Here is a 20996-nt window from a genome sequence, read left to right on the forward strand (position 1 = left end):
AGCACCCGTGCTGGAGAAGCAGCAGATGGATGAGACCAGCTGGACCGTCCTTCTATCAAAAACTGCCCAGTGTACCATTATCTTACAAAAGTAGAACAGCTTTTTTATTTCTGGTCTTTACAAAGGGAGCAGAACACGGGCTGGGGGGCCGGCGGGGATCCCTCCGCGTGCGGGAGTCTCAGCCACCTCCTTGCCCGGCCAGGGCTGCTCGCGGCAGGACGCGGCGTTGCCGGTGTCATCCAGCCCGGCCGGGACACCGAGGGCTGTCCCCTGCACAGGGGAAGGGACGGACCCCCGTCCCCGAATCCCCCTGTGCCTGGGGGATGGCGTCACCGGGACAGCAGCCGCCAGACCCCCTCCCCATCTCCTCCCCACTCCAGTTCTCACCAGACCCCGTGAGCCTCCTGGGATGTCCCCTGTGGGGACCGGAGCCACGGAGACCTCTAACCGGGATGATGGGGCTGGGAGGGGACCTGCTGCATGGACACCCTTCATCCACAGGGAACACGAGCCCGTTGATAAATGCCAGGGCTTGGGGTGGGTTTTCCGCTTTCCAAACCCAAGCGCAGCAGCCGCCGCCACGTCTCAGCTGGCTGCGCGTCCCGGCCTGCCAGGGGCTGCTGGAAGGCTGAGAACGTGCTGCACTCATCGCACCCATGGGCTGGGACCCGCCAGAGCAGGCACACAGCCCCAAACCAGGGCTCAGGGGGAAGGGGGCGTTCAAGGAGCCTGTGGGCACACGGGCTCCCTGCCAGCAGCTCTGCCCACCCCAGACAGGGAGAACCCCCCATTCCCACCACCCGACAGGTCCCTGCCCGCACCGCCTGGCCCGTGGTGTGGGGACGGACATCCTTCTCCTGCCGTGACGAGGCCACCTCCTTCATCAATACCTTTCCGTGGGGAAAGAAGAAGTAGATCCTGCTGGAGAAAACCACCCGCAAGCCCCCAGTTCTTGGCCCCTTGTGGGTTCTGCTCTCCCCCACAGGCTCCTGCCCAAGTGGGGACTCAGGGGAAAGGTGATGGATGATCTCCCTGGTCCCCACAACTGTTCCCAGGTGCCTGCACCTCCAGCCAGTTCTGCTCATGTCCAACCAACAGACACCAGGAGTAAGAAAAAGGAAAAGCACCTGGTTCTTCCCTGGGGGAGCGGGGTGCCCGCCAGCCCCTACCACTTCAGGAAGTCCCGCACGCGGCTCCACAGCTTGGTGATCCAGAGGTTGACCCCCAGGTCGGTCAGGTACTGGATTTCAGGCGTCAGCATCTTGCGGCACAGCTTCCGGTGCTTCTTGTTGATCTTCTTCTTCAGGTTGTAGCCCAGAATGGACTTCTCCCCCAGCGGCTGCCAGGGCTGCATGGAGGACTCCTGAATGGCACTGGCATCCACGGCATGTCCCCCATCGATGCAGATGCTTTTCATCTTCTCATTCTCCCGCCGCAGCTCGGCCACGTCCTTGGCCATCCGCTCCCTCCCGTAGGCCTCCACTTTACGCCAGAAGGTGGCATTAAAATAGTGGTAGAGCTTGGCGTCGATGAGGTTCCAGGAGGTGGCCTTCTCGTAGAGTTCCGGTGTCAGGTGGGAGACCGTGGAACCCTTGCGGGCGTTGAGCTTGAAGTAGAGAACATCCTCCAGCTGCCAGCACAGCAGGTCCTTCAGCAGCACCAGGGACTCGTCAAAGTACTCGAGCAACATGACGAGGTGGAACCGGCGATCTATCTCCTGGATGTGCTCCTCCACCAGCGGGCTGTTCGCGTTCATGTTGTTGTCGTAGCCCAGGTCGAAGAAGAGGAGGTTTTGGAGGTAGTGAGCGTTGAACCCGTTGGGGTCGTAGTAGTGCCAGGGGTCCCGAAGGAACTCGGCCAGCTTGTCCTCCCCTGTCAGCTTCCAGGTGAGGGGGATGACGCGCCCAAAGTAGTGGAAGGAGGACTCAAAGAGGTAGGCAGGGTCCCGCAGCACCGTCACGAAGGTGGTGTCTGCCGGCAGGAGCTTGCGCACCTCCTCATAGTGGAAGCGCATGTGGTTGCCGATGATGTTGAAGCAGGCGCCCGGCCGGTAGTGCTGCACCTGGCTGCGCTCAAAGTAGGAGGGGTAGTAGAAGTCATTGCGGCCGTTGGGGAAGGCAAATCTCAAGTGATGCTTCTCGCCGAAGCGGAAGAGGATGTTGAGGATGGTGCTGCTGGCTGTCTTGTGGGTCTTCATGAACATGATGTTCTGCTTGGGCAGGCAGCTCCGTCCCGAGGGGCTGCCCGAGCCGTTGGCTGCTGTCAGCACTCGGGCGGGGGCCGGGTAGGAGGAGCAGGAGGAGGGGACGGGGAACCTGGTGGGGAGAAGAGACAGGACACCGTGGTGAGGGCAGCTTGGCCATTGTCCTGCCTGGAGGAGCTGGACATGGGGAGGGGTGCTCACACCAGGGGTGGGTCCTTGCCCCCAGAAGTCCCCTGGGCTCCCTGTTAGAAACAAGCTGGGCTTTGGGCAGAGCCCTCTTCACCCCCAGCCATGTGCCCAAAGGGACTGGGACACCCACCTGGCTGGAGCCCCTTGACAAGCAGAGCAAAGGCCACTGTCCCCATGAGTCCCCCAACATCAGCTGCACCTCTGAGCCACCTAACCGAGCTTGTCCACCCCCTGGACAACCCCAGCCACTACGGGTGTGCTGCTATGGGGGTCTTCATGATGGTCAGTGCCCAGCAGCTGCTCAGCACAGCCCGAGCAGGGTGTCCCCATCGCTCCCCATGGGCACAGCCGTGGTGGCCCTAGAGCAGGTGACGCTGAGATGTGCATCAAGACAAGCTCCATGGCCATAGCTCCAGGCACCTGGAGGATCCAGCACCCCAGCTAAGAAGGAAATTCCAGCGCGTGGCCCTGCAGGCCCTTGGGGAGCACGGAGAATAACTTGTGTGTTATCTGAGATGCTCGAAGCAGGGAACAGAGACCACAGCATCGAGTGGCTTTGGATACCATTAATGAAGTCGGAAAGCTGATCCTTGATAACACACAAGTTATCATGTTGCTTATGAAACACCCGTGGGCGGATTAGTTATAAACCTGGTGACAGATTCACTGCTGGGAGGGACGGCCGGGAGCCGAGCCCTGCTGAGCGCGGGCTTCTGCTGTGGCAGGCAGCAGGAAGCTTTGAACCCACTGTGATCGTCACTGTGGCAGTGCTCTGATTGCTCTGGGAGGACAAGCCCTTGATAAAGAGCACCTGAAAAACTGCTCATGGCTCCTGGCTGCTGGGGAACGTCTCCTGTGACACTTTTCCTTCTCTCAGGGGACACCAGGGAGCATGAAGCTGCAGTGGGCAGGTGGGCTCCTGCACCTCCTCATCTTCTCCATCACAGGGAGCTAAGCACCGGCTGCCATTTTGCAGTGGATACCCCTGGGGTGAGCATCCCCAGCCCCCCAGGGAGTTGGGGTTCACCTTCCCTCCCAGCCAAGGGACAGGGCATGGTCTCCAACAGGAGCCTGTAGGAAGGGGACATCCTGATGTGAAGCCACCAGAGCCTGAAAAGTCCCAGCACCCTCGTTTGGGGGTGTCCGGTGTGAAACGGGGAGGCTGAGCTGCCAGGGGACACCCGGGGACCCCACACTCACTCTGTGACGCTGACTTGCAGCGGGGGGATGGCGTAGGAGTAGAGCAGCAGCATGAAGCTGGTCAGGAGGGTCCCCAGGATGAGCCCCTTGCACATGGACCTCCAGGGCTTCCCATGGTGCAGCATCCTGGTCACCTGTGCCCGGCGAGAGGAGAGGAGAACCATTAGCACTGGGGTGAGTAAACGAGGACCAGGGGAACTGTGTGACGCAAATGAGAGGCAAATAAGGCATAGGAACGTCCCAGGAAGCATCTCACTGGGCTTTTTGGTGCTGGCACTGCCAGGAGCGAGGTGAGCCAGTGCCAGGTGTGTCCCTGGCCACAGGCACAACGGATGTGTGGCCAAAGAGCAGCAGCTCTGCCCGCCCTGCCCACCCTTTGCCCGCCTTGAGCGATACTGGGGTGCAAGCCAAGGGCTGCTGGAGCAGCCGTGGGGCTGGGCACGGGGGGAGGAAGGAGCTGTGCCATGGGGCAGCGCGGCTGCAGGGCGGGCACCTTCTGCCAGGCAGCACCGGCAGCCCCCAGCACCGAAAAATCACCAACGTGGGCAGGAGCTTCCTAAGGGCGGCCAGGATCCCTTTTGCCAAGGAAATCTCCAGGCTGGACCAGGCGCCACATCAGCCGGGAATGTGCTGGTGCTGTGGCTTCATCCCCCGGGCACCCGCACCTCTGGGTGGCTCAGGGTGGGGACAGGGGCACAGAGACATGCTGGACAAAGAGGGTCCGGGGCAGGATGGCACCCACATGTGCAATGGCACATACATCCACCTGTGTGCGTGCACAATTGCACACACGCACACAGCCAGCGGGCATGTGCGCACACACACATGTGCACGCACACATAGGGACACACACATCCGTGCACATCCAGGTGTGTGCACACACGGGCACGCTGACACACATCTGTGCAGGTTCACGCGTGTGCATGCACACACACACCTCTGTGCAGGTTCACACACCCACGTGCATGCACAGGGACACACACACACTCATGTATGCACTCATGAATCCCCCCAAGGACACAGACAAGTGCATATACACACACTCACACCCCCTCTGCACACACAGGGATACAGACACATGTATACACACATCTGTACATCCTCCTGCGTGCCCATGTATGCACAATGACACAGATATACATGCATGTCTATGCGTGCTCATACATGCACACGCACACTCGTGCACATACACCCAGCCCCTCCACAGGCAGCCCCCTCCCTGTCCTTGCCCGCAGCCCCATTGCCCCCCCGTGCCCGCCTTCCCCAGTGCCACTGTCCCCCTGCAGCCCCCGTGTCCCCCGGCAGCACCTGCCCGGCCACCTGCCGCCGCCGCTCGCCGCAGGCCGGGGACGTGGGGGGCACCGGCAGCTCCGGCACTCCAGCCACCGCATTGCAGCAGGGCTGTCCTCTGCGGCAGGATGAGGGGACGCGCCACCCGTGACAGTGACACCCGCTGCCGGGGGCCGCGAGCAGAGCCCAGCGACCGGGATCACTCCCCGAGCTGAGGGCAGAGGCCCGGCTGCCCCCCCAGCCCTGCACCCCCATTTAGCGGCTGCAGGAGCAGCATCTTCCCCCGAGCTCCCGCTCGCTCCGGCTGCCCCGGCACCGCTCTGGCTCCCTGGCATCCTCCAGCCCAGGCTGCCCGCGTCCCAAAAACACCCTAGAAATACCCCACCGCCCCCCCGTGCCTCCCGCCGCATCAACCCTCAGAGCGTCCCGTGCTCCAGCGGATAATCCAGAGATTAAATCCCGGCTGGGAGACCCGTGGTTTACATCCAGACACGTTTTAGCCCCCCTGACCCCCCTGTAGCAAAGACTCTCCTGGATTTCTAAACTGAACCCCAAGCAGAGAAGTTACCCGGCCAGCGCGAGGGTGCCTGGGGCACGGTGAGCCCGGGGCTGCTGCTCCCTCCTGCCTTCCCCCCTCTCTGGCCCCCCCGGTCACCTCCTGCTGCTGAGATTTCCAGCTCAATGAATAATGAATGGAAAATGCAACCGGAGCTCAGGGCTGCAGCCAGGTGCTGGGCACCGCTCGCCCAGCACCCAGCGCAGCAGCTGGGGATGCCGATGGGGGGGCACCTGGTGACACCCCACAACGTGCCCGGCGCTCCCCCTGCCCTGCAGGCTGCCCAGGCCGGGCAGGGCTGGCTGCATCCAGCCTCTTCCCAGACGGTTTTTTGAGCCCCTGCCAAGCGCGGCAGGACCGGAGGGATACGGGGTGTGCGGGGTAACCACGGGGAGAGCAGGTGACTCCGACCCTACACCAAAATGGCAGCAGAGGGGGTTTCGCATGCCTGGGAACAGCCAGGGTTTGGTTTGGTTTCAAGCCATGGCTGTGATTGTGCTGCAGTCGCCATCCGCAGCGCCAGTGTTGGCATCACCTGGAAAAGCCGCCGGCGAGAGCCTGGCAGTGCCGGAGGGGCCGCCTGCCCGCGCGGGCGCTGCCGGCCGGGGGCGAAGCTGCATCCCACTGCTCCACGCCGGCCTTGCTGCTGCGCCATGGGCACAGTGCCAGCACTGACCCTGCCGAAGCGAGCGAGACCGCGCCATTAACCCACCTCTCAGCTCCTGGCGCGGCAGGGGACCCCGCCATCCCCCCGGCACCCGGCCCTGCGCCCCGGGATGGCGAGAGGATGTCTTGCTCCACCCTGGCTGGCTCCTGGGCTGTTTCTGCAAACAGGTCCCAACCCAGCTGCTCTATTGACTTTGCCTGGAGTGAGTGGCTTAATTATTAATAGCTCACCAGGAGAACTGCGGCAATCAAGACGTTTGTCCTGGGGCTCCCATTAGCGTGGGGCGGCCGTGGCGCCAGCCCTCAGCCTGCCGGTGCGAATTCCCAGCCGCAGGACACGGCCGCACCGGCCATTTCCCCACCGGCCACCCCGGGATGGCCCAGGCCACAGGGCCCCGCAGCCCTGTCCCCGTGTCCCAGCAGATCCCCCGCGCCCTGGGGACATCCCCGAGCGCTCTTTTGGGGTTTCCCTGTGGGAGCTGTTTCCTTTATGGCCAGACCCCCATGGCTGCTGGGTGCGAGGCACATCCACCAGCTCCTCCTGCCCCACCAGCCTGCGGGCACGATCTGTTCTGCATGTGCCCAGTTTCACACACACACCATCCTTCCTATGGCCCTGTCCCCCCCGCGCACCCCCCGTGGGTGCAAACACCTGCCCCCTCCAGCACCCTGCCCCATAGATCTGCCCCCCCAAATGCCCTGAATCCCCCCAGAAATCACCTTTTCCTCTGTTTAAGCTGCTCTGGGCAAGCCGGCCCTGTCCTCTGCGGGGCTGGCACGGGGCAGGGGGGCCGGTGCTGCTCCGACATGGAACACGCTGGTCCCGGGCAGCTCCCCGCAAGCGCCGGCGTTTCCAAAGCCTCCCAGCAGCCACGGCCTCTACGGCATCACTGGACGCCCGACCGCGTGCCTCCGGCCTGGCAAAGGGAAGAACAGGGAGGAATGAGAGCGGCTGTGGTGCGATGTGGGGCTCGGCCGGGCACTGCCCGGCTCCCCGGGACGGCCGGGCCAGGCCCAGCTCCCGCTGCCACCCCGGGCACCCGTCTCCCCACCCACTGCTGGCAGCACAGAGGGGCCATTCAGCCCCTGCCTGCCCGCTGCCTGCCAGCGCCCAGAACAACGGGGACATTTGTCTCCATCTGCGGCGACGGCCTCAACGGGGCCATTGTCACCATGGTCCCCGGCCCAGCCTCTCCGCTCCCCTGCACCGCCAGCCCCCAGCCTGGCCTGGCCCCCCAGCCAGCACCCGCGGGGTGGGAGCAGGATGGTGGGTGACGATGGCTGTCCCTCGCAATGGCTGTCCCTCTGATGGCTGTCCCTTGTGATGGCTGTCCCTCACAATGGCTGTCCCTCGCGATGGCTGTCCCTCTGATGGCTGTCCCTCTAATGGCTGTCCCTTGCGATGGCTGTCCCTCACAATGGCTGTCCCTCTGATGGCTGTCCCTCACAACGGCTGTCCCTCTGATGGCTGTCCCTTGCGATGGCTGTCCCTCGGCGGTGGCATCAGCTCCTCTCTGCCCCATGGGGCCAGTTCTCATGAGCCACCGTCCTCCTCCTGTGGGCTCACGGCTCATGGCTGGGCTGTCGCACCGGGTGCCTGGGCTCACCTGGGGGTGGGAGCGCTGTGGGGGGCACAGCCCCGCACCCCGACCTGGCCACCTGCTCCCCAGGCGTCCCAACAGTGTCTGCTGGCTCCTCTCCACCCTGCCCACAGCCGCCCCCCCTGCTGCTGCCATAGCCAAATGGCTTTTATGGCCCTAGCGGCAGCAATATCTGCGCTTCCCCACCCTCAGCACGATAATCACGGCACCACTGTGCTGTCACCGGCCTTTTTCTGCTTTTCTTACTTAAAAGTATATAAAAGGAACCGATAAGAAAGACGGGGAGAGACTTTTGAGCAGGGCCTGTTGCGACAGGACAAGGGGTGATGGTTTTAAACTAAAGGAGGGAGATTCAGGCTGGACATGAGGAAGAAATTGTTGTCCCTGAGGGTGGTGAGAGCCTGGCCCAGGTTGGCCAGAGAGGTGGTGGATGAACCATCCCTGGAGACATCCCAGGCCAGGCTGGACGGGGCTCTGAGCAACCTGAGCTGGTGAAGATGTCCCTGCTCATGGCAGGGGGGCACTGGGGGAGCTGGGGAGGGCTCTTCAACACAAATCCTTCTGTGATTCTGTGATTCTTGGTCCCACCAGCTGTGCCAGGACTTTGGGGTTCCCCATGCACCCCATCTACAGTGGCCTGAGGGGTGTCGCTGCCCGCAGGGTCCCATCCTGCCACGGTGTGGCTGTGCTCAGTGGGACAAGCGGGTTTCCTGCCTGCATCAGGAGGGCTCAGCACCACCCGGCACCCTGCGGTGGGGCAGAGAAGGGGCCATTGTGTGCCAGCCCTGGCCTTGGTGCTCCCCGCTGCCCTCGGGGCCGGCTCTGCCGCTAACCGTGGTGATGGTTCCGGGACGCTTGCTCAGCAGGCAAGCGAGCAGTGGCTGCGCCAGCATCCAGCGCCCCGGAGCTCTGCCGGCAGCGTTACCACAGGGCACCCTGAACAGTGCCCGGTACCCACCAGGTCTCCATCCATGACGGAGGTGTCTGCGGTTCAGACCTCACCCCCGCGGCGCTCGGGCTGACCGCGCCGAGCGCTGAGCAGGCAACTATTGCCTCATCGCAGCAGCTGACATGTCCTGCCTGGCCTTTGCGGGACCGGTGCCCAACCCGGAGCCAACCTGCGCAACCCCGACCGGTGCCGGGGGACGAGAAAAGCCAGAATGTTCTCTGCCATCGCAAGGTGAGGGACAAGGAGCCGCCTCCCCGCAGGTGCTGGCCCCAATGGCATGTCCCCGCTCTCTCGGGACAGAGGCCCCCCAGCGTCCCCAGCCCTGGACCACCTCCACTGGCTCCTCAGAATTACAGCCGGGCTGCAGTGGGCAGCAAAGAGGAGCAAGCACAAGTACGTGCTCCCCAAACATCAGCACTGGGACGAGCCCACCTGCCCCTGGGGAGGCAGCGGCCGCGGGTGGGGTGGGGACAGGGGACTCGTCCCTTCTCAGGGCAGCGAAACGCCCGAGCGTGCCCCCCCAGCCCTTATCCAGCGTGTTTCCAGTTGCGCCAGCCCCGGCTGGAGTCACACCCAGGATTTATCGTCCATCGCTTCTCCCTGCCCCACCGGGCCCATTTGTCACAGGTAATGGCCGCTGTGTGAAATAACCACAACACCAACCTAAATAACACGCCTGGCTCTGCCACCTGCTCTGGCTCTGGCTGCTGGCTTTTCCATCCCCTCGCCTGGGTTCACCCTGCAAAGAGGGGTGTGAGGGCAAGGAGCCGTCCCACCCGCTCCCCACGGGGAACTTCTCTTAATTTCATGTTTCCCTCTTATTTTAGGGATGGTGTTGGGAAGGGTTTCCAGCTGGAAGAGAACCACAGTGAGCTGGACGTGGCAGCTCAACCAAGGGATGCTTGCAGCCTCAGGATGCAATTTTAACAAGCTGGAGAGCCGCAGCGCCCCATCTCCTGCACCCCAGGGGTGCAAACCACCCCCAGGAGGGCCCCACCATGATGTCCCTCGCTCCCCGTCCCCTGTCCCCCCACCTGGAAGTGTGCAGAGCAAATCCCCCCCCAGATTTGGAGGTACAAATGAAGCACTCACGCTGAAAGGAAAGCCAGGAAAGCACACAGCAGAGCTGGGGATCCCGAGGGATTTGGTGAGAAGCTGAGCGGCGGGTCAGAGGGATGGACAGCACCACGGTGGCACACCCGTCCTGATGAGGGCTTGGCCCCACCAGACACGCATTGGCTGAGTGTCAGGAGCCTTTATCAGGCGGAAAAGCTGTAATTAGTGCTGGTGACAGAGGGGGAACTGGTGGGTGTTGGGGCAGCACGACTGGTTTGTGGTCAGCCAGGCAGGCAGCTCGGCTGCGGGGCTGCTCCTGCAGCTGCTCCTGCACACCGGCCCCACCGCCCCGTCCTTATCGGCCACCCCGCACGCTGCCCGGGGGTGTCCCGCGGGTGCCCTGGGTGTCCCGCGGCTCCCGTGGGGGTGGGAAACCACATCCAGGGTCTCCTGCCCTGTGGTGGGACCTTTGCTCTGGGTGCAGCCCCAGCAGGTCCCAAGTGATTGAACCTCCTCCTGGTCTGAGAGCTGAAGGCAAGAAATGGGAGAAGAAGAAAGAAGAAAGAAGAAAGAAGAAAGAAGAAAGAAGAAAGAAGAAAGAAGAAAGAAGAAAAAGAAGAAGAAAGAAGAAAGAAGAGAAAGAAAGAAAAGAGAAAAAAAGAAAAGAGAAAGAAAAAGATGAAAAAGGAATTAAAAAGAGAACAAAGAAGCAGGCGAGCGGGCCGGCCGGCGCGGGGCAGGCCTGTTATCGGCCGTTCCCTCCGCGCTGTTGTTGCTCTCCGCAGTTATTGACCCCGGCGCTGGGTGAGTCCACGGCCACACCTGTGTCCCCACGGGAGTGCCAGGAGGTGGCACAGCCCTCACCGTGGCTGGGACAAGGTGTCCCCATAAAACCCCTTGAGATGGCAAAACCATCACCACAACTGAAGACAAGGGTGTCCCTATAAAGCCCCATGAGTTACCAGAGCCTTCCCCATGGCCAGAGACAAGGTGTCCACATAAAACCCCATGAGATGGCACAACCGTCACCCCTCAATGAAGCCACGCTCACCAAAACCCTACAAAAACCCCACTGTGAGCAACCCCACCTTGGGACACTGCTTCCCATCTCCAAAATGAGCTGAGAAAGGGCAAACACCCATAAATCTTGCATAAAAAGGCATTAACCTCCCCTCCCCAGGAGGCCGACAGCCATGAACAGGCCTCAGGGCCATGTGTGGGCCCCAGCGAGGAAACGCAGGGGGGTGTCTGTTTTGGAGGAAAAAAATGGGATTCAGGGGAAAGATTGAGGGACTAACATTGCCGATGCCAGACCTGCCAACCATGGCAGCCCTAGTTTTCCTGTGCATTTCTTTATCTCAGCCAAGAGCCCCCATATAACACCTCTGTCACCCCAAAAAATCATCCCCCTGGCCTCTTGCTGGAGGAAGGTGGGAGCAGGACAGTGAACCCCCAAAACCTTCAACTTGTGCCTTTGCAGGTAACTGCATCCCAGCGGGGTTGGGGGCACCCCTGAAGGTCACCCAGTCCAACCTCCCTGGTTACAGTATCTCCATAGATGGGGAATTCACCACCTCTCTGGGCAACCTTGTGCCAGTCCTTGGTCACCTCCATGGTGAAGAAGTGATGTTCAGAAGAACCTCCCAGGTTCCAGTCTGTGCCCATCACCTCGTGTCCCAGTGCTGGGCATTGCTGAGAAGAGCCCAGCTTCACCTTTACAGCCAGCCCTCCATATTTATACCCATTGATACAATCTCCCTCAATGCTGACATCTCTAGTCCCAGCCTTTCCTCCTAGGAGAGATGCTCCAGTCCCTGCATCACCTTGGTGGCCATTTCCTGGACTCACTCCAGTATGCCCATGTCTCTCTGGCAGTGGGGAGCCCATTGCTGAACACAGATCTCCACCAGTGGCCTCACCAGGCTGAGGTGCAGGATCACCTCCTCGTGTAGCACCATCCTTTGTTCTGAGGGCATGTTGGTGGCTCATGGTCAACGCGGTGCCCACGAGGATCCCCAAGTCCTTTTCTGCTGAGCTGCTCTCCAGCCTGGTGGTCCCAGCGTGTCCCCAGGGGCAGGACAGAATCCCAGAATGTGAGGGGTTGGAAGGGCCCTGGAAAGCTCATCCAGTGCAATCCCCCCATGGAGCAGGAACACCCAGATGAGGTTACACAGGAAGGTGTCCAGGCGGGTTGGAATGTCTGCACAGAAGGAGACTCCACAACCCCCTGGGCAGCCTGGGCCAGGCTCTGCCACCCTCACCGGGAACAAGTTTCTTCTCAAATTTAAGTGGAACCTCCTGTGTTCCAGTTTGCACCCATTGCCCCTTGTCCTGTCACTGGTTGTCACCAGAAGAGCCTGGCTCCATCCTCCTGACACTCACCCTTTATATATATTTATAAAAAATATATGTTGCACTTCCCTTAGTTGAACAAAACGTGCTCAGAGTTGGGTCTCTGCCCCCAGCCAGGATGGAGCAAACCCAAACTCAGCACTGGGAACAAGGACTGGCAGAGGGTGACAAGGAACAAGGTAACAGCCAGGGTACCCATGGGTTGTGCACCTGGTGCAGGGACCAGGCTCTGGCCCTGCTGCTCCACCTCCAACAGCTGCACCTTCTCACCCGGCAAGGGATGAGGAGGCACTTCCAGCCCCGCACTCGTCCCAGATGTAGTGACTGGCACCTCTGCTGCTGTGCCCAGCACCAGGCAGAGCCAGGGCTGGGAGGGAACAAACACACACTGCAGGGAAGCGTCACCTTCTTTAATTAAAAATAACAATACAAGAGAAGCACAGCCTGTCACGCGGCTGTGGGAGGACAGAACTGGGCAGAGAACGGGCTCCCTCTGCCATGGCCCTCTCTCCACCGAGGCTGGGGCAAAACCCCGCTCTTTGTGCCGAGCCTCCAAGACACTCTAACACCACGCTGGGCAGACCCGGGGAGCTCCTGCTCCTTTGCCCAAGGCTGTGCAAATTAAAAAGGAACAACCCTGGAGGGACCTGCAAGAGCCCCGAGCTCTCTGTGCCCTCCTCCCTCACCACCCCCGCAGGTCGGGAAGCAGACGTGGCTCCAGCGTGAGGACAGTCCTGGTGACACCGATCCCGCAGCCCGGCCCAGGACAGGCAGTGACACCGGCGGAGGGGAGGCGAGGGAGCCCCAGGAAAGGCACAGTGGGAGATGTATTTACAGACGGGAAATGTTTCAATTTAGCATGTCTGTCCCAAGAGCACAGCTGAGGGGTTTTCACCCAAAGCTGATGGTGTCTGCGGGGTGCAAACAGCCCCCATGGGGACCCTTGCACCCCATCATGCTCGTCGCGCCTTCTTGCTTTTCTTTTTCTCCTCTTTGACGGCAGTGTCGTGGGCTTTCCTCTTTGCGGCGAGTTTGTTCGCCTGTGGACAAACCCCCGAGACCCGCAGTCAGACCAGGCTGCAGACACCCAGGGTGCTCTGCCCCAGCCCCACCAAACCCTCCGGCTTTATGGGGGGAGATGGACCCATCGGCTGCCAGCACCGGGTGTGGGGCACAGAGGGTGGCGGCTTCACTTGCTGAGCACAGGCTACGGCCCCGAGGGAGCACGAGGGGCTCTGCCCTGCCCGGGTGGAGCGAATGCAGCCTGGGGATGCCAGGGAAGGGGCTTGTGGAGCCTCACACCGCCCACCACTGCTCCGTGCCCTCACCAGGCACGCGGAGCAGCTGAAGGGGCAGCCCAGCACTGGCAGAGTCTATCAGAAGCAGAGGCTGCTCCATCTCCCCTGAGACGGGTACAGACTCGGCCACTTTGGGAAAAGTGAGCACCAGGATCTAGGCAAGGGCCCTCAGCCAGAGCAGCCCAATGCTCCTACCTCTCGGACTTTGCGCTTCTTGCCAAACATGATCTTCTTGTAGAGGTATTTCTCCCTTTTCTTCATCATCATGATGGCCAGGCGCTTCTCCTCACTTTGCTGCTCCTGCTCCAGGCGCTGCTTGTCCTCCAGCCGCACCTTGCCGGCCGTCACCTTCACGGAAAGCGCCTGCGGGAGCCAGAGCTCAGGATCCTGGACACTAGGAGCTCACCCGCCCTTCCCCAGGGACAAACATTTCCATGCCATTCAGTGGGACCACAGAAGAGCTGCAGCAGCCTCCGGAGCTGGTGTGAACGGGAGCTGCAGCTCCTGAATGTGGGCCCAGGACCCAGCAGCACGGTGGCTGTCGCAGGAGCAGCACAGCCACTGCGCTCCCAGAACAGGGACTCGGCTGGGACAACCCACAGCGACCCCAGAGCCACCTCCTCCTGTGGCTCCCACCCCGCTGCCGGTCACCCCACCTTGTTACTCTGAGCCTTCTGCTCTTCCATCTTCTTTAATTTCATCTCCTCTTCCTTTTCAGATTCATCTTCCTCCTCCTCTTTATCGTCATCTTCCTCTTCCTCCTCTTCTTCATCCTCCTCCTCACTCTCATCATCTACAGAGAGGCCACCGTTACCCACAGCAGCGCAGTCGCTGACCCACAGCGGGTTCAGCGCTGCCCCCCAGCTCAGCCCCTGCGGCCTCGGGGCCCCGCACACCTGGGTTCTCGCCGCGCTGCATGGCCAGCAGCTTCAGCTTCTCGGGAGGGACGTAGTCTCCTTCCTGCTCCGTCACGAAGGGCGAGAGGTGCGGGGGCAGCAGCACGCCGGGGAAATAATCGGCCACGGGGAGACACAGCTTGGCATTGACGGAGTCGAAAACCCACTGCGGCTGCAGGTAATACCTGTGGGGCAGCGGGACACGAGGTCAGGCCCTGGAGCCTGGGGGGTTGTGAGGGAGAAGAGCAGGCATGGGACAGCCAGTGACACCTGCTAGCCCAGGTGGCCATGCTGGGGACAGGCCACCTGCCTCACCCACCTGCCCACAACCTGCGGCTCCACCCGGGGCCGGTCGACGATGTGGTGGGTGATGGAGTGGTCGGTCACGTCATAGGTGGCACCGATGCAGAGGGACTTGTCCCAGGAGACCTGGCCACCAAAGCACCTGGAGCAAAACCCACTGAGGAGTCAGACAAACAGGAGAGACCCTCAGGGACATCAGGCAGATCAGCCAGAAGGGCTGCGAGGGACAGCCTGGCCACCACGCACCGGATGACGAAGGCCAGCGGCTCTCGAGGCACTTCCCTGTTGAGGAAGAAGCGCAGCCCCTCAAACAGCTTCTTGTGCTTCTCCAGGGCCTCCTGCTCCTGCTTCCTCGCGTCCATCTGCTCTGCCGTCTCCTGCTCAGGGCAAAGTGTTCAGAGAGCAGCCCCCACTGAGCCCCTCTCTGCAAGGAGGTGCTGTCCCCATCCTCCGGCCAGTCCCTCCCAGCACCACCCCAGTCCCTCCCAGCACCACCCCAGTCCCTCCCAGCACCACCCCAGTCCCTCCCAGCCTTCGCCTGGCCACAAGATGCCACACACAGGACCACCCAAAGCCAGGGCTGAGCCCCCAGCCGGCTCTTACCCCCTCCACCGGGAACTCGTCCATTTCCACCTCGTCCTCGTGGGCCGGTGCCAGCACCCGGGCCAGGCTGGCGCTCAGAGCCGACAGCTTCTACAGTGGGAGAGCGAGAAGGTGTCACACCCACCCAGGGCTTTGGGGACTGAAGAGGGGCAGCCCCATGGTGGAAGGAGGAGGCGATTTCTCAGAGCAAGGGACCAGACAGATGTTCAGGCTCCCCAGCTCTGGGGCTTTGGAGGGTCCCTCGCTGTGACAGGGCAGGCCAGTGGCCACCGAGGACAAGCACAGCTCTGCCCTTGGCCAGCATCTGGGGACAAGGAGTTTGGGACCTGCCCCCATGCAGGGACCAGGCTCTGCTCCTCACCCACCAGGCCCAGGACGGTCTGTGGCCAAGACACGGACACCGTGGTCACGCGCTTGTGGCCAAGAAACCTGGGCCAAACCTGGGATGTGTGAGGAAGAGTGTGACCAGCAGGTCAAGGGAGGTTCCTCCCACTCTGCTCTGCCCTGGGGAGGCCACATCTGGACTCTGTGTCCAGTTCTGGGCTCCCCAGTTCAAGAAGGACAAGGAATTACTGGAGAGAGTCCAGCACAGGGACACAGAGATGCTGAGGGGTCTGGAGCATCTTTGTGATGAGGAGACACTGAGAGAGCTGGGGCTGCTGAGCTGGAGAAGAGAAGCTGAGAGGGATCTGATCAATGGATCAATAGCTCAGGGTGGGTGTCAGAGGATGGACCAGACTCTGTTCAGTGGTGCCCAACGCCAGGGTGAGGGGCAACGGGCACAGACTGAAACACAGGAGGCTCCATGTGAACATGAGCAGAAACTTGTTTGCTGGGAGGTGCCAGAGCCTGGCCCAGGCTGCCCAGAGCGGGTGTGGAGTCTCCTTCTCTGAGACATTCCAACCGCCTGGACCCACCTGTGTGATCTGCTCTGTGACCCTGCGTGAGCAGGGGTTGGACTGGATGACCTCCAGAGGTCCCTTCCAGCCCTAACCATTCTGTGATTCTGTGACACTGAGGGCACACAGGGCCCTGCCAGAGTGACAGCAGTGTCCCTCACCTCCAGGTAGCTCTCGGAATCCATAGCGTATTCTGTGCCCTCCGCAGGCTTCAGCTCAGTGTCAGTCTGGCCATCGATCTGGGGAGAAACAGCAACATAGGGAGGCAGCTCCCAAACATCCCACCCGCCACCACCCTGACTCGCTTCCCACCACCCACCCCGGGGGTCCCACCAGGCTCTGGCCAGCGCGGTGCCTCCCCAGGGCGGGTGGTGGCCTCACCTTGGGGGGATAGACCAGGTTGAGGGACTGGTAGAGGCGAAAGTTCACGAAGCCCAGCAGGGTGGTGTAGAACTCTGTGAAGGTGGCCATCACCCGGTAATCCACATCCGTGGGGTGCTGCGGGCACAGGGGAAGGGTGAGGATGGGAGGAGGAAGGATCAGAGCCCTCGGCAGGGACAGGGAATAGGATCCTGTCCCCTTCACAGCGTGGTCTGGAGATCCATGGCCAGATCCTGGCAGGGTTTGATCTCCAGGCTGCCAGGCAGTGGGGGCCCTGTCACCTCTTCTGAGAAGGGACCTGCTCAGAGATGGAGCAGCTCATCCCACCAGGGCTGGGGACCTTGGTGGCTTGGGCTGGGGACTCTGCTCTGGCAGGTGAGATGAGGCCAGGGCAGAGCAGAACAAGGAGCTGACACCCAGCAGGGGTCAACAGCCCCACAACAGCCAGGACTCAGGGAGCAAGGAGCCGCTGATGGGAAGGACGGGGCTGGCTGAGGAGATCATAGATCACAGAATCATTTTTGTTGGAAAAGCCCCTCAAGATCATGGAGTCCAACCATAACCCACCCCTGGCACTGCCCCATGTCCTGAGAACCTCCTGTCCGTCTGTCCAACCCTCCAGGGATGGTGACTCCAGCACTGCCCTGGGCAGCCTGTTCCAATGCCCCACAGCCCTTTGGGGAAGAAATTGTTCCCAGATCCAACCTCAACCTCCTCTGGCGCAACTTGAGGCCGTTTCCTCTGCTCCTGGCGCTTGTTCCTGGGGAGCAGAGCCCGACCCCCCTGGCTCCAAGCTCCTTTCAGGCAGTTCAGAGATCAGAAGGTCTCCCCTCAGCTCCTGTTCTCCAGCTGAACCCCCAGGTCCCTCAGCCGCTCCATCACACTTGTGCTCCAGCCCCTCACCAGCTCCGTTCCCTTCTCTCAACGGTGGGGCTGAGCCCCAGCATGGGATGTGCCAAAGGCCACATGGCTGGAAAGCCTCAACCCAAGCACCCCGGAAAATCTCGGAGTGAAACGAGAGCGCAGCTTCTGCGCACCAAGGATATCAGCAAGGTGCAGTGCAGGATGCAGCTGTCCTGGTGCAGGGACAGTCACAGCCCTCCCCTCACCCTGCACCACAAGCAGAACCTCCCTGGCAGAGCACGCAGGTCCAACTCATCTCCTTCTGTGCCACCAGCCTCATTCCTTCAAGTTAATCTTTAATTGCTGATTAAGGCACATTTTAATAACTGACAAGAGGAAATGAGGAACCAGGGAGACTGGTACTGCCAGGTACAGGGGACAAGGGTACAGCCATCCCCGAGAGGGCTGTGTCCCCGCACACCTCCCCAGCCGTGCCACCTGTCCTCACACAGGGTGGCATGGCCCCGGCTGCCTCTGCAGCACCAGGGACACAGGATGGTCCCTCAGCCCTTTCTGGTGACAAGGACAGGAGCAGTGAGGGTCCTGCATGGATCCTGCCGCACTTGGCTCAGGTACTCACGTCGTGGGCAAAGGTGTACGGGGTGATCCAGGTGACAGGCTGGCCCAGCACCTCAGCCTGGTAGTAGATGCCCTTGATGGAGAGGAAAACCTGGCAGGGAACAGTGCAGGGCTCAGGGGCAGGGAGGCCACGGGGGCTCCCTCGTCCCCGTCCTCGTTAACCCTTCCCTCGTCAGCAGGCTCCTCAGGGCAGTGTCACTGCAGGACCTGTTCCCCGCCTGAAGCTGCCAGCACAGCCAGCCTGCTGCCCTCCCGGGGCACAAGTCCCCTGCCCCCATGGTCCCCCCGGGGCAGGGAGGGTTTGTCCCTGTCCCCATCCCTGCCGCAGTGCCCACCTTGCGCAGGGAGCGGGAGGCGATGACGTAGTTCATGAACTCCACGGCCAGGCGCCGGCAGAGCTGGATGGTCTGGACGTGGCACTTGCCCGTGCGCGGGAAGGTGGAGAAGAGGAAGCACATGGACAGGGCATCGTCCAGGTCCCGCAGCGCGTCCACGAACGTCGGGTACCTGTCCGGGCAGAAGGGGGATTGCGTGAGCCCCAGTGGCCTCCAAAAGCTGCTGGGGCTGCGGGAAACCTCACGTGACAAAGAATCGGGCACCATGAGGCACCCGTCTCCTCAGGTCCCCCCAACGCTGGTGATGCACAGGGACAGGGTGTCCCCTCGGACGCTGAGGAGCTGCAGCCACACAGCTCCTGGGGTTCAGGAACCCCCGGCAAGGGCTGGCAGCACCCCTGAGTGCAGCGTGGGTGCACATGGGTTTTAGGGCACCCACAGTCCCAGCCTGGAACCACTGCTGCCTCACAGGGCTCGGGGACAAGTGCACGTGGCCGGATCCGGGGCACCGGGCACTCCGGGGCCAGGTGGATGAGGCCACACAGAAGCCAAAGGACTCGAGATGCTGTGGCTGGAGAAAGAAGGCGCAAACCCGCAGATTGGGCAGCTGCCAGGTGCCCAAACCACAGAGCTTGTTGTGGCAGCACCGGTCACTCAGTGCCACTTCGCTCTCCACACTGGCACAGTGAGGTCCAGGTGCTGCTGGACAGGAGCCAGTTCCCTCCCTTCTCTCACTGCCACCAAATTCACCAACTCCTTTGGCACAATCCACCCTCCAGTGGCGCACCAAGGAAAACACGGCTCAGGACGAGGAGGAGGGGAAGGAGCAGAGCTCTCAGCGCCTTCCCGTGGATCCCAGAGCCACCTGGGACAGCCGGGCACTCCCTGCTCGCTCACACTTCTCCAGCCCAGAAACACCCACTTCCACCAAAACACCCAGAACACACACAGGAGACGGATTCCCGAAGAGGGACGGACACGGCGAAGGCTCCGCAGGTCTGGGGTGCAGGGAGAGCTCCCCCAAAGCAGCCGGCTCACCTCTCCTTCACGATGTGGTCGAGCTTGTAGCTGGGTTTGTTGTCCTTCAGCCGGTCAACCGTGCTCCACTCGCTCTTCCCATATGCCTTGCGCAGCTTCCGCACAAACACCTGCGGGGACAGGGGGAGGACAGGGGCTCCATGTGGGCAGATGAGCCCCGAGCGGCCCCTCGGGCAGCGCCCCGGGGGTCCCGGGTGGGCTGGTCACCTTATACTCCCGGAATTTGTTGACGATGGGCTCGTGCAGGAGGAATTTGATGTCCTTGAGGAGGTAGAAGGTCCTGGGTGCGGTGGAGCCTTTGTTCACCTTCTTCTTGTGCTTGGGCTCATGGGGGTAAATCCCCTTCAGGATGCAGAGACGCCTGGGGAGTGAGACAGAGGGTGGAACATCCCGGGTCTGTCCCTCCATCCCGGGGTCTGTCCCTCCATCCAGTGTGTCTCCCTGTCTGGGGTCTGTCTCTCAGTCCCTGGGTCTGCCCCTCTGTCTGTCTCTCCATCACAGGGTCTGTCCCTGCGTCTGGGGGTCTGTCCCTCTGTCCAGGGGTCTGTTCCTCCATCCCGGGCTCTGTTCCTCTATCCCGAGCTCTGTCCTGGGGTGATTCTGGCGGGGGGGACACCCCAAACCTCGGCTGCCTCCAACCCCGGGACACACCACCCCCTTCCACTCCCTGGGCGCGACCCCCTGTTTGCCAGGCGGGATGTGGGGTGCGGGGCCCGGGAGCGGCCCCAGGGGTCTCGGGCGCACCTGAAGTCGGGCAGGCTCAGCTGCAGCTTCTTCCGCGCCCGGTTGCGGGTGATGTAGTTGGTGGCGGATCCGCGCTCGTACTGCGGAGAGAGGCGGATTAGGGGGGTCGGCACAGGAGGGGCGGCAGCGGAGCCACCGGGGGAGGGGGAACGGGAACCAGCGGGGGGTGACCGGGACCGGCGGGCAGCGGCACCGGTACCGGGGGCGTGGGGCACGGCACGGGCGGGCCCCGCTACCGGCGTGGGGGGGGCGCGCAGGACACGGGCGGGCGCGGGTAACGGGGGGCACGACCCGGGAGGGCACCGGGGCTGTGAGCGCAGCCGCCAGCGGGGGAGGGAGCGGGCCGGGCCGGGCCGGGCCGCTCCGTCTCTGCGGTACCTTCTTCTTCTCCAGCCCGCCCATGGCTCCGCCGCTCCGCGTGCTCCCGGCGCTCCACAGGCCCCGGCCTGGCCCCGCCCCGCCTGCGTCCGGCGCCGCGACACGCACCCGCCGGAGCCTTCCCGGGCCACGGCGGCCAGGGGGACAGAGCGGGCAGTGCGGGTGGCGGGGACAGTGCGGGTGGCGGGGACAGTGCGGGCAGGCAGCGGGGCCGAACTCGGACAGGCGCGACACGGGCAGCCCGCGCGCGCGGGCAGAGGGGGTCCTGCGACGCGGTGCGCACTGGGATATAGCGGGGCAGCGCCGGGCATGTCGGGATGCAGCGGGGCGGGGGCGGCGCGGGACCCGCAGGCCGGGTCAGCCCGGGTCAGCCCGGGGGCGGTGGCCGCGGGGCGGCGGTGCGCGGGCCCTGGGGCTCCGTGTCCCTTCGGCTGGAGGCGACCCCTGGGACCCGGCCCGGCGTCACAGAACCCTGGTTGCTGCCCGGGGCTGCGGGGCGGGTGCGGGTGGCTCTGGGGTCCGGTCTGGTCTGGTCAGTAGGTCAGAGGGGTTCTGCTGCCCCTCTGCTCTGCCCTGG

At 62.6% G+C, this 20996-nt stretch overlaps 2 protein-coding genes across 6 annotated transcripts; both read right to left on the reverse strand.

Moving 5' to 3' along the window:
• Positions 1 to 77: 77 nt before the first annotated feature.
• On the reverse strand, positions 78 to 9864 carry GAL3ST1 (galactose-3-O-sulfotransferase 1). 5 transcript variants are annotated; one of them, XM_065033946.1, is made up of 4 exons: positions 9747 to 9864; positions 6825 to 7021; positions 3593 to 3726; positions 78 to 2315 (listed from the first exon to the last, which is right to left on the reverse strand). In XM_065033946.1, the coding sequence occupies exons 3-4, from the start codon at positions 3715 to 3717 to the stop codon at positions 1166 to 1168; spliced, it is 1275 nt and encodes a 424-aa protein (XP_064890018.1). In that variant the 5' UTR covers positions 3718 to 3726; positions 6825 to 7021; positions 9747 to 9864; the 3' UTR covers positions 78 to 1165. The 5 variants fall into 5 exon arrangements, with proteins under 5 accessions (XP_064890018.1, XP_064890017.1, XP_005502948.2 ...); XM_065033945.1 differs by lacking the exon at positions 9747 to 9864 and having other exon boundaries at positions 6825 to 7160; XM_005502891.3 differs by lacking the exons at positions 6825 to 7021; positions 9747 to 9864 and adding an exon at positions 6151 to 6268.
• A 2593-nt stretch (positions 9865 to 12457) lies between these two features.
• PES1 (pescadillo ribosomal biogenesis factor 1) lies at positions 12458 to 20573 on the reverse strand. Its single transcript, XM_065033947.1, has 15 exons — positions 20420 to 20573; positions 20042 to 20121; positions 19505 to 19658; positions 19298 to 19407; positions 18260 to 18431; positions 17926 to 18015; positions 16443 to 16559; positions 16223 to 16300; positions 15163 to 15252; positions 14806 to 14936; positions 14576 to 14701; positions 14257 to 14441; positions 14017 to 14153; positions 13556 to 13723; positions 12458 to 13102 (listed from the first exon to the last, which is right to left on the reverse strand). Exons 1-15 carry the CDS (start codon positions 20441 to 20443, stop codon positions 13016 to 13018), a joined length of 1749 nt encoding a protein of 582 aa, XP_064890019.1. The 5' UTR covers positions 20444 to 20573; the 3' UTR covers positions 12458 to 13015.
• Between the last annotated feature and the right edge of the window lie 423 nt (positions 20574 to 20996).

The sequence above is a fragment of the Columba livia genome, chromosome 17, assembly GCF_036013475.1.
Source record: "Columba livia isolate bColLiv1 breed racing homer chromosome 17, bColLiv1.pat.W.v2, whole genome shotgun sequence".
In the NCBI taxonomy this organism is placed as follows: Eukaryota; Metazoa; Chordata; class Aves; order Columbiformes; family Columbidae; genus Columba; species Columba livia.